Source organism: Anguilla rostrata, chromosome 3 (genome assembly GCF_018555375.3).
Source record: "Anguilla rostrata isolate EN2019 chromosome 3, ASM1855537v3, whole genome shotgun sequence".
NCBI classification, from domain to species: Eukaryota; Metazoa; Chordata; class Actinopteri; order Anguilliformes; family Anguillidae; genus Anguilla; species Anguilla rostrata.
Window position 1 is genome coordinate 42279518 of NC_057935.1, and position 13115 is coordinate 42292632.

Sequence of the window (13115 nt, forward strand, 5' to 3'; positions counted from 1 at the left end):
GAGTGGGCACAAGAATGAGTGCTCACTCCAAAGCTATTGGTGACAGAAACTTGTGGACCGGAGAAGGTGAAGCAGAATCCCCGCCACACAGAGCAATGCACCTTCTCCACCTAACAAACCGAGTAGGCTAGACCTACGCAACGTGATTCTACTGTTGTTGGACAGTTTTTCAGTGGTTGCACAATCAATGAGAAGATAAAAATAATCAATCAATAACCAATAACCCATAAACTCTTGTTAGCTCACTAATGCTAGCTTACTTGTTAGCTAGTTTGGCAGAATAAAAGAGAGTTTAGTGACATTGCATAGCAACTACCCGGCACTATGTACGAGCAGCCAGGAACTAATTTCTTATAAATTATTCCGGTAATGAACTTGTTAATAAAAAACAGTTTTAATTGGATAGTGTCTATAATATCTATATTATCATATTTAGTCACTGTTTTATAAAAGTAATAACACACCATGGTATATTTTGATAATATCACAGCTAAGGGGCTGCAGAACACCCCCTGGCTGTGATATAATTACAATATATCACTGCCTGTCGTGAGTTATTGCTTAAATGATTTTCACCGACCACATTTCCTGTATGCCAGGTTGTGCAATAGTTTTGATGTAAGTAATCTTTGCTACAACCATGGAACAGTTTCTTGAATGTTAATTTAGCCCTGATTAATCACATGCTGTTTAGTTTACTGTAGGAGGGAGAACTCCCACTAAGTCTTGCGCTCAAATGAATTAATTTTTATAAGCAAGGTTTACGAAGCTTACAAACTGTTCAAAGAATTCATTTTTTCCTTGACTTATAGTGTAAGAGTAAATCGTCTTATGCCCCACTTTACTCATTATCCAGTTTCTTTCATTTTCGACTATAATACATGACCATATACTGTAGGCCTACAACAGTCACTAGAGTTTACAGAGAATGGTGCGATAAACCAGAAGCATCCAGTAAGCGTCAGTTCTGTGGCTGAGAACACCTTCTCAATGAGAGAGGTCAGAGGAGAACGGGCGGACTTGTTAAAGCTAACAGAAAGCCCCAAATGCTCAAATAACAGCTTTTTCACAACAATGGTGTGCAGAAAGGCCTCTCTGAATGGACAATACGTTGAACATAGAAACAGAAGGGCTACAACAGCAAAAGACCATGCTGAGTTCCACTCCTGTCAGCTAGGACCAGGAAGATGAGGTTAAAGTGGACACATGATCACTAGAACTGGACAATTGAAGATGGTAAAAAATGTCACTTGGCCTGATGAATCTCGATTTCTGCTGCGACATGCTTGTAGGTTCAAAATTTGGAACAAACAGCATGAATCCATTGATCCGTCCTACCTTAAGCCAACTTTGCAGGCTGCTGCTGGTGGTATAATGGTGTGGGGAATGTCTTGGCATATACATATACTTCCAGCAGGATAATGTATCATCTCACAAAGCATGCTTAATCTCAAGCTGGTTCCATGAACATGACAGTGACTTCAGTTTCCTCCAATGGCCAGCACAATGTCTAGATCTCAATCTGACAGTGCACCTTTGGGATGAGGTGAAACAGGAAATCTGTGTGGCCAAAAAAATCTGAAGGAACTGTGTGATGCTATCAAGTTAGCTTGGACCAAAATCCCTAAGGAATGTTTCCAGCACCTTGTTGAATCCATGCCATGAAGAATTCAGGCTGTTCTCAAGACAAATGGGGGTCCTACCCCAGTACTAGATAGGTGTACCGAATAAAGTGGCTGGTGAGTCTATATACAAGATGCAATCATTCATGACTACTTTTGTCACTTGGCATGTTGCTCAACTAGTGCTTTTGCCAGCAAAATTGTGAGTGCTATTAATTTTATGTAGCTAGTTAGGCTAGTTACCTAGTTAACTCGCTGCCTTTGATTTTAGAGATAGCCAACTAGATAGAAAACCTTTTCCAGCTTCAACCACATAGACAGCAAATAACATGTTACAAATTAATGTTTAAATGCTCTGTAATGTGTTTGCCACATTGAAAACATGAAAAATGTGAAATGGTTTGTTGTGTAGACCAGCCATTGGTCCTTTCAGATAAGCTTAGTTTCATTGACCATTGCACCTTTTTAAGTAATTTGTGTCTCCAAAGGATACAGATCTCCTGAAAATCCATACAAGAGGTTAAGGAACTGGTCTTGTAACCTAAAGGTAATCTATTTGATTCCCAGGTAGGACACAGTCCTTGAGCAAGGTACTCAACCTGCATTGCTTCTGTATATATCCAGCTCTATAAATGGATACTATGTAAAAAATGAAAAAACTGTGTAAATCGCTTCTGGATAAGAGAGACTTGCTATAATTCCTGTAATTTAACATAATGTAATCTATCTCCAACAGCATCGTTGGTTTGTCAGACCTGCACCATCATTTTAGAGGAATAGGGGTAAGAGGTTCCTTGCAGTCCCAAAGAAACAAGTACACGTTCGATGTGTTGGTCTCAAAAATCAGTGCACCAACAAAAGCCAAGTCACTGAAAAATAAATAAACTCTTAGAGGGATAGGTGCCTTATTACGTATTTAAGAGCAATTAAGGATAGTCGCTTTGTATGTTCTCACATACGTGTTCATCCAGAGCAGCAAAAGACCAGGTTTCACTTTTTGCCTTATATTTTAATATAAATGTTTGTTATTCTTTAATCAGATGTAAATAGTGACGTTAGTGTAAGATTTGGGCTACACTGAAATGATACACTTCATTCTGGACTGCTAGACAAGTATTATTATTATTATTATTATTATTATTATTATTTGTGGAGTTGAGGGGAGCGCAGCAGGCTGCTTGTTTTATTTGAAAATATGTTACATTTTGTGAATCATTAGATGCGTTCATATTTCTCTTGCATTATCTAGAACTTTGGATATGGGAATAAAGTCTTAAATCTGACTGTTTAAAGTTCATTTCATTTCCAGCCATTTCTTGATTGAACTGTTTCATTTAAGTATTTTGCTCTGATTTTATATTTTTAGTCAGGTCCTACTATGTGAAATGTCTTGATAACTATTTCCACTGGCGTTTTTGTGTTCGCTCAGCTTCAGAAATCATTGTTTGTTTGTTGTTTTTGTCTGAACAAATGAAAAAACATTGGCAAAACTCATAGTGCTCTTAGATCAATTGCAACACGTAGTCAAATTAATATGAATAGGTCAACTCAACTCATTTACTTTCATGCTAACAGAAAGTCCTTAGTCAGAATAACTTTTTCTTTGTTGAAGCTGAAGAAACTTGAAAAGCCAATGCAAACAAGATATTTTTGTTGTGATGGCCTAAATTTCTTACACTGTATAAATAACACAATATACGAAATAAATGTATTGTACAAATTAGGAACATTCTAAATGCATGGGTGTCACTTATTTTGTCACTAGTAGGAGGTATGCTGTCACTGTACAGATGTGACCAAAATATTTTTTCACACATCTGGACAATCTATAAAATGATAGAAGGGTCAAGAGTACATCTACAGTGAACCACAAATGGCACCTGGACAGCCAAGTGAATAGTCCTTCATTGTGCTGTATCTGTCTGATCACAGACCTCAAATCTCAAGCACTCTCTGACCCATATGAATAAAATAAATATTTTGCCAATTTGACTGCTTTTTAAACGTGCCTGGTTTCAGATCAAACAGCCTAATCAACAGCCTAATCACTCATTCTCATTGGCTTCTCCTGCTTTATTTGATATGATGTCATGTGTTGGAATTTCCTAATTTTTCTGGTTTGGCATAGCCTAACACCAGTATTATTTTCCATGGCTTCACAATGCTGAAAGGGTCTGGAATACTACAATAATCTAGGAAGTTTTTTCCCAATTATAACATACAGCAAGCAACCATCAATATGAAAGGATGTTGAATTCCTGCTTATGTTGCTTTTTTGGGGTGAACTGAAAACAAATGTACTTATTTATGACACCATCTTGTTTGGAACTTTTGTGCAGTATGTATGTATGTATGTATGCACGTATGTATGGAAGTATTTCTATTTGTTTAACCAAAATAAAATGATTTACTTGAAGTCTTCCCATGTCCATGTGAAGTCTTTACGATCCTGACACTAAATATATGATTTTCAATATCAATGCAATTATTTAAATACAAATAAAAATAACTGATTTCAGTATAACTGAATTAATATCAATATCAGTGCCAAAAAAATGGAGCAGCAATATTTCCATAGCTTTAATAGGCAATATAGCATGGCTTTTGGTCCCTGGTCGTATTTTTTTTCATCTCTCTCTCTCAGCTCTTCCTCTCGCTTTCCCACGGGAGGTGCCAGACGGCCAGTAATTTGGTTGTCTTGGCTCGTCTGGACTAACACCTGCCCCCTCCCCTGGGGAATGCGCCTTTCAGCCAAAAGAGAACGAGAGCGGCGAACACATGCATAGCGAAATCACTCACACACTGGCACTAACTGACCAGACGGTTTCGGAGCCTCCGTTTACGCAAGGCAGAATTCGGTACTCAGTCAACGAGTTTAAATAGCGGTGGGCGCGTGAAACAAATTGACGTCACGTTGTAGTTTATGTTTGTCGGGGATGATCCGAGGTGGCGCTCTGCACGTCCTCAGCAAAGATGTGACATCTGTCGTAGCCTATTTAAATTGAATTCGTGAAGCAGAGCTTGGTGCACTTAAAAAAACAAAACAAAGAAAAAAACATAGTAATTATGCCATCATCTCTCTCAAGAACATTTTTTAAAATCAGTGATAGGGACATCGTGGTTTTAAAAAAGTGAAATTCAACTGATAAGAATTAAGTATTCTTGTCAAGTGTAAAGCACATGTGCCTCCTGTTCTAGCTACAACATGCACAATTGTATTTATTTCATGCTGGATCAACTGAACATTTGTGTTAATCGTAACACAAGAAAGTTCCTAGTTTAACACGTGATTACAAATAAAGGGCGCGACTGAGATTTTACCGCCCACTTTCCAAACGGTTTCTAACAACATCAGTCAGATTTGGTTCTCTTCTTCATGTAGGCTATACAACTAATTTTGAAAGACATTTAATATTTATTAACTGTGCTAATTAACTGTGCGAGGCGAAGGGGGGACCATTAAATACAAACACAAAAATTTATAAGCATAAAAAAATCATGATTTTTTAAAATATTTATTTTGGGAAACAACTCACTATTAAAATATGAAAAAACTGCGTTCGTTAGAAACCAGCTTATTATAACTACTCCACTACAAAATATGTGCTATAAAGCAACGAAGACACGATAAAACCCTGAAAAGACAGGAAATCTTTGGATAGCGGATATGTATTTTTCCTTCACTATAAAAATCAGTTATTGTGTTAAGTTAAAAGCAGAGACGAATACATAAATAAAGTATATCTAATAAAGGCATGAAAATAAATCTATATAAAAATTACGTTGACTAAGTAAGTTGAAATAATTTTTGGTTGCAGCACAGGGGATGTTGCTTAGAACCTTAAAGCGGCATCCTGAATAGCTAAAGGACACAGCGTTGTTGAAGCACATAACAGTTCTTGTGTAGATAATCATCTCAGCATAGTTATGTGTATAAATTTTGAAATATTGTGTGCAGCCACGTTATTGCTGTCTCATCCAATGTCTTGATTTCCAAAAATTAGCCTAGTGTATTTAAATTTAAAATACTGGTCCTTCACAGCAATTAATTTCAATTCCAAACAACCATCCCCTCAACACACAGGAAACTACAAAGAAAGTTCATACAAGACACCTAAGTTGAAGTGCTTATCGTTGCCAGACATACAATACATTTTAAACAAAAACGATAACAATCAATAAGTTTTTGACATACAATTCCATTTACAAAATACTTACAACAGAAAAATATCACTGAAAAGTGCAATTGAAGAGCAACATCACTCATAGTCCAACACCACAGTCTAAAGTATAAATAATTATACATGAATAAATATACATACGTGTATACGTAAACAGCGGACATTGATTTATAAAAAGACTATGTTGGCTAAAGATAAATATAGGCAAATAAATTAAATAACTTCAATATTGTCAAATAAATTAACAAATCAATAAATAAACGCTTAAGGTCACAATTTAATGTCTCTTAATAAGTGGCACTTATACATAATTTACTTATTCTCCCTTTATCCTTCGCCACATATCATTAAGCAGCTATTGTTAATTTAACGTTGGTCTATTCTTATTCATGAATGCTTTCGTTGACTAAAATCACTTTAAAAGTTGCGTTCACCGTTACCAGACATATTTCAACGAAGGTTTATTCCCTACAAAATATCTAAAGCAATATGTGGACTGTTGTTAAATACCACTGTGATTTCACCATCAGAAAGCTAGTCTACTTTAGAAAATTATTGCGTTCTTGTTTCTTTCTTTTTTTAGTTTCACGGCTCAAAGAGATTAGGACAGCTGTTGCACAGCACAACGATGTTGTTATCGGATTTGAGTTACAACTGCGGAACACTGAAGGAGTTAAACTCCCTGAAAACACCGGTTAGATGTTTGTGTTAATTACTTTCGAGACTTACACTTTCCGTCCTCTTAACCATCCAGTCTTCGGCTTGTAAAGTATGTTATGATAGCCTAATATCGGTAAAATAGCGAAGCCTAATTATGTTTTCCTGGGTATTCCACGTTTCCCCTTTCTCCATTAAAACATTCTCTTATTCGCTGTAAGATTGCCTTTGACAGAAAAATAATATTGGTTCTCTAAACGTCCAAAACGTGGTTGAGATAGGAGATGTAGCAAATGGCAAGCCTAAGAATTTCGATTTTGGAAAGCTTCTTGTCAGGCGGAAGGGTCGGCAGCAACTTCCTCAGTTCGGCGAAGGCCACATTGAAGGCTTCGACGCGGATGCGCTCGCGGGTAGCGTGAGCAGAGCGGTATTTTGCGGTCGCACGCCGCCTCCGTCGCTTCTCTTCCCTGCTCAGAGTCTGTGGAACGAGGGTCCTCGTCTTCCCCTCTCCATCCATCGGCTCATCGGAGACACAGCCAATTTTGATGTCGTGGAGGACCGATTCAGTGTCGGACTGGCCCCAAGGGAGGTCGGCACCAGGTTGATCTGGACTCAGCATCATTTTCGAATAATTTCTTTTTTGTTGTCTCTGCAATATGTCAATATCTGAAACAAGAATATTCAACAGTAAACTATCTGACAAGAAACTAAAAACGCAATCCCAAAATGGCAGTAAAAGAGAACACTTTCACTCTGGCTGGCACGATGATTTTTTTCTGGTTGGACTATACAACTTTCAGTTGCTGAATATCACAAATATGACCAAATTCAGCATGTCATGGATGTACACTTAAGTATTTAGTCTTAAATTTTATTATTATGACGAAACTACCCTCAGATTATATTTTATTAAATAGATGTGCCTTTCTTCCTTCCAATGTGCTTTAAACTAAAGTATTGTAATTATAATTTAAAATCAGAGTTTTAACATATTGGAAATGTACCACATTAGATATTAGAAAGTAACTATCATTCCTCATCGTAAGCATGCAACTGGTTAGGTTAAAAACAATGTCTTTACATTAGGCCGTAGCCTATTATAAACGTAGAAAGCAAATAAAATCAACCTTTTTATATTGCAGTAGAATAAACAAATATGCGATGCCAGAATAAAACTGCAAGCTGGGTACATTTCCGCACCAGATTTTCTCACGATCAAAATATATTTTTAACAATACATTTCCTAGTTTTAACGTGTTTTTGTTTTGATTTCTACGGAGAGGTGTGACATGGAGTCAGAGAAATATAAAATGAAATTCATTGTTGTCAGAACTGTTGACCGTTCGCATCTGACCATCTGCCACAGTAGGAAAATATCTAGTTATCTGGCAGTCTGACACCACGATATGGCTCTAAAATATGCCGCCACGGCGAACGCTCAAAAGCGTTAACATCAATCTGTTGCACCTTGTGTTGTAACAAAAGTGCTGTCATATGAACAAGGATCAAATTTACTTTATTTGAAATGCAATCCAATCGCATCTTTCCAAATGCCTAACAAGAAATGGTGTCAGTTAAAATACACATCGCCGAAGCTTGATTAGAACAAATATTCTATTGTTGAAAATAAATATACATTTTTTAAATAGTTTTTTTCTCCTATTTTTTGTTTTTAATAGGTGGTCCAGTGCAACGATTTAGATAGTAAACGACACCGTATTTGGCTACTGTTAGTTTAAAAAATAAAAAGAATTACTATAAAATATAAATGCTGAAATTTTAACCCTACAAGCTCCACTTACTTAACAAGATTTAAGTCATGCAATTGGTGAAACTCACCGATAGTTTTTTCGTTTCTTTCTGTTTTTTTAAACTTGAACTCAGTCCTTTAGTGTCCTTTTCAGGAGTTACTCCGCAGACAGCCCTCAAGGTGAGCGCAGTGATTCTGTTTGTCTTCTTTTAGAATAAAACATTCTCATTTCCAGTCCAGCTCATCCTTTCCATCGGGTCATTCAAATGGGTTACTGAAATTAATTCAAAGGTGATATAAATCTACAAACAAACCACAGCACCCGGTTTATTTCTCAGATATTAATACGTATATCGGACAAGGATTTGATATATAAATGTTGTGAAATTTATTTGTTGTATTTTTTCTACGTAGTGGATATTTTCAAGATACCGTTACGTGTATACTTTCCTTCCCTAAAAAAGAAACACGATTTTTTAAAAATAGCTCTGGACTGAAGAATGTTGGAAGATAAAAATCTTATGGAAGTGGCGCCTCGTGACCCCCAGCTGGAAAACAATAGAGATGGTTGCACTGATAGGATCGCGGAGCGTGTGCAGAGGTTTCTCCGTTCTTGTGGGAGATGGTGGTGCTGAAAAGAAAAGCCCTAGTAGACACACCGAGAGCCTCTCTGACGAAAACGCAGGTAGAAAAATTCCGGTCCTCTCTCTTCCTCTCTTTTTCTTCCGGTGTTGTCGAGCCCAGTTTGACGAATACTATAAGAGGTGAGATTAAAACCACGACCTCCTAATAAAGCTGCGCTTGAGTGACGGAGGAGCGGGATAATTTTGTGGAATCGTATTGTCTGTCTCTCTTTCAACCATCCGCACCCCTCCCTTCTCCGCCCCCTCCTGCCACTTCCTCCACCCCTCTCCCGTGGCACCTCAGCACCAACTGAGTAAATTCTAACTGTATAAGGACAGCGCGAGAGGAAGATACTCTTTAGCCTTTTTGATATAGCCTGTTTGACTTGAACGTGGGGCTCTTAACAGTATTATTATTATTATTATTATTATTATTATTATTATTAGTAGTAGTAGTCATAGTAGTAGTAGAAGTAGTAGTTGTTGTAATAGTACTGGCACGAGTACTTAAAAAGGTAGTGATAGCAAAAGAAAGTAGCAGTATTAATGACAGTAGTACTGGTGATACTTCCAGTTGTGATATGAAGGAATAATAGTTATAATGCTCTATTTAATGGGAGAATATTACATACAATTAACAACTTACTATGGCTAATAATACATATTTCTAAATCTGCATTTGAGCACAGGGTCGCCACAGAGACAATACATACATGATGGCACCATTATTCTCATACACTTGTAGTCTTTACTCCTGACTTACAGCCCAGTGACTGCTGGGGTTTACTACAGCCAGGCTACTATAATCATGAGCTGTTGAGTCCAATCAGGCAGAAGCAAACAAATCGCTGCCAAAAAACCTTTAAAATGACATTTCTTTTAAAAGTCACCTCCATTGTACAAAAACACTTGCTTTACAGACAATTCAGTGTTACAGGAAAGCAGGGTGAAGTGAGAGAGGTGAAATTTTCTTTTTGATTTTCTTTGCCCTTAAATGTTCCATTTGTGGACAGCAGGTGGAACTCTTTCTCTCTGGTGGGGTCACATAACCTCCGTCCTCCTCCCTCCATACTTCTGAAAACGTAATTTACACTCCTTAAATGTTGATGGGCACCTCCCTAGAGCTGAGGGATCTCCACCCTAAAGCCCTCAGCAACCACCGCTGTGTTAATTATTTTTGCATAAGCTCATTGGCGAATTATTATTGGATTATATTTTCTATTTTTTGTGTTTGCTATCCCCTCTTTCTGAATACATTATACTGTGAGTTTACATCAGTATTATGTCCATAATCATGAGCTATGAAGAAGCACAAACCGTGGAAACACAGAGCGATGTCCATTTCAATCAAACAGTCAATCATTCCATAAATTCATTGATGAGACTGTTGGTCATTTTTTGTCATACACAGGGATGAGTGGGCCTGTTGAAACAGTGGTATTGATTGCCATGATAAAAAGGCTGACATCTGGAATAAACCAACACAGAAAACAACTGATTCAGCTAAATTTATTGGTGTATACTTCTTTACTGCACGCTTGCAACAGGCATATCCTGTCTGGGACATTAAGAAGCTAAGTGAAAGAGGATATATGTTTTTTATTATTATTTTCTTCACTGCTGTTCCACAAAAAATCCCATTTCATAAGGTGAATCCTCTGAGATAGATAGGCTTATGAGCAGAGAGACGGTGTGTGTGTGTGTGTGAGAGAGACAGACAGAGAGAGAGAGAGAGAGAGAGAGAGAGAGAGAATTTGAATTGGATTTTGTAAAGAGAGAGGCTTTGCTCTGCCATCTTATGTCTGATAAAAGCCCAGGTATGTGCCAGCCCCAGCCCTGCTGTAATGGCCGTGTGGTGACCCATAAAGCGCTTGGCAGACCCTCGGACGGAAGACTACTGAGTCGTATAACATACTCAGGATGAGAAAATAAAGAACATAAACTGGCCCTCGCTAAAATGTGATCTCCTTCTCTATAGCATGAGATCAAAACTCAGCCTGCACTCGAGTAGAGCTGGGTTGCATGCTCGCCTCTGTCCAACCTGCAGCCACACTTGTGTGTGCGTGTGCGTGTGTGTGTGTGTGCGTGTGCGTGTGCGTGTGCATGCATGCTTGGGTGTGTGGGTGCGTGCAAGTGTGCATGTGTGTGTGTTTGCGTGTGTGTGTGTGAGAGAGAGAGAGAGAGAGAGAGAGAGGGATGTACATATACATGCACACACACAAACATGCATACACATGCACACAGGCACACACACATACACACACACGCACACTTGCACACACCCACACACCCAAGCATGCACACACACACACACACACTCACACACACACACACCATCATCATCATCGGCGATCACTCGGGGTCGAGTATGACTGTCCTCCTTCAGGGTCCTTGTGGGTCTTCAGGTGGGCGAAGAGGCCGATCCTGGAACCACATATTTTGGTGCAGTGTGGGCAGGGGCGAGTGGTAGTAGTTGTGTGTGTAGTTGGGGCCTTTTTGGTGGAAGCTCTCTACTTTCTGAGTCTGCGCTTGTCTTGTGCAGCGCAGTGGAGGTCGTTGTCATTGAGTGCAGCTCCTTTACAGACTATATTTCTCCAGGTCTCCCTGTTGGTTGCTGTGTCCTCCCAGGTGTTAAGGTCTATGCGGCACTTTTTGATCTTTGCTTTGATGTCATCCTTGTACCTTTTCTTCTGACCTCCTGGAGCACGTCGTCCTACAAGGAGCTGGGAGTATAGGACTTGTTTCGGCAGGCGCGAGTCAGGTATACGGATACCATGGCCAGTCCATCTGAGCTGGTGTTGGGCGATGGTGGCAGTGTTGGTGCGTCTGTCCTCCCAGCTGATTTTAAGGATTTTTCTGAGGCACCTCTGCTGATGTGCCTCTAGTGCCTTCAGGTGCCTGCTGTACGTGGTCCAGGTTTCTGACCCATACAGGGAGGATGCCTGCGGTTGACATCTTTTAGCGTGGGGAGACTGATGCGCCTGCAGCCGCCACACGAGCCTTGGCAGAGGGCGGCCAGGATCCAGTGGCATGGAGTCCATGACGACTGGAGACCACCCTCTGTTGCAGCCTTCATCCGCCTTCACTGCCATTGTGACTTGCGTCATCTTCCGCCAGTTCCACCATTGAGGTCTTGGTCGGATCGCACTTCGTCTGGAACCTCCCCCTCGACCTTACCGCCATGGGTGACCCTACCAGGAGCTAAGCTCCAGACGGCATCGCTCTCAGGATTGTTGGAACACACAAGCTTCTCCACCACAGCAAGGTGGCGATCCGAGGAGAACACACACACACGCACACGCGCACATTCGTACGCACACACACATGCACACATGCACACACACACACATGCACGCACACACGCACACACACGCATAACGAAAACTGAAAGTGGGAAGCTGGCATATGGCGCAGTGGAACAGGGTCTCCCCAGTGCGCGCTGTCCACCTGGGGATAATGGGGCAGCCGAGGGGCCGAGCGTCGGAATGGAGGGGGATCTTCCTCTGGACGGGGTCTGGACAGGACCAGCTGGCGGTATTAGGGGAGAGGCTCGCACACGTCTGGCACCGGGGCCACGCAAGGGCAGAAGGGCCGATGTGTGCGTAGAGGAGCTGCTCTCATCGGCAGTGCCGTGAAAAACCAAAATGCAGGACAGACAAAAGCAGTCTCGCCCAGAGACTTGAGCTCATGCGGTGTTTCATTCAGCTAAATACATTTCAGTTCAATTTTATACAGCATACTTCTCACTGAGGAGACCCAGTGCGCTGAACAGTTAGTAAAAATCACAGCGATTGGTGTTTAAGCCCAGCAAGGTTTTCATTACAGGCAACCAAGCACTTCACCATTTGCATGCAAATTTAATGGATATTTCAGTAATGCGCAATTTGCACTGTTTTTTATTGGCACCAGTTAGATCTGAAACTGTGGTTCTTACGCTAATAAGCGTACTGTGTATGTTGTGAATTATTACACTGTGCGTGATTAAATGTTGTTTGTTGTTCGTCAGGTGATGCTCTGACTTGGCTAAAGATGGCCCTCGGTGATAAATAAATTGGTGTTGTAAATGTCTGGGAATGCATTTCCCTATCTTTTAAGGGCATGTGTATTGGAGGAAGTCTTGACTCCTTGCGATGGCCAGTGCCTGGTATAGGTGTCACACAGTGAAGGGGGCGGGGCCGATGGTGCCTCTCTGCATTACTATCTCTGTGGGTAGCTGAGTCCTGACAGCCCTTGGCGTTGCTGCGGTGTCTGTGGGCCTGTGGAGGGGCCTGATCACTCACCC

At 40.2% G+C, this 13115-nt stretch overlaps 1 protein-coding gene across 1 annotated transcript; it reads right to left on the minus strand.

The window, feature by feature from the left end:
* Window positions 1–5121: 5121 nt before the first annotated feature.
* LOC135250898 (helix-loop-helix protein 2-like) lies at window positions 5122–9064 on the minus strand. Its single transcript, XM_064327699.1, has 3 exons — window positions 8870–9064; window positions 8300–8484; window positions 5122–7126 (listed from the first exon to the last, which is right to left on the minus strand). The coding sequence occupies exon 3, from the start codon at window positions 7080–7082 to the stop codon at window positions 6714–6716; it is 369 nt and encodes a 122-aa protein (XP_064183769.1). The 5' UTR covers window positions 7083–7126; window positions 8300–8484; window positions 8870–9064; the 3' UTR covers window positions 5122–6713.
* Window positions 9065–13115: the final 4051 nt, after the last annotated feature.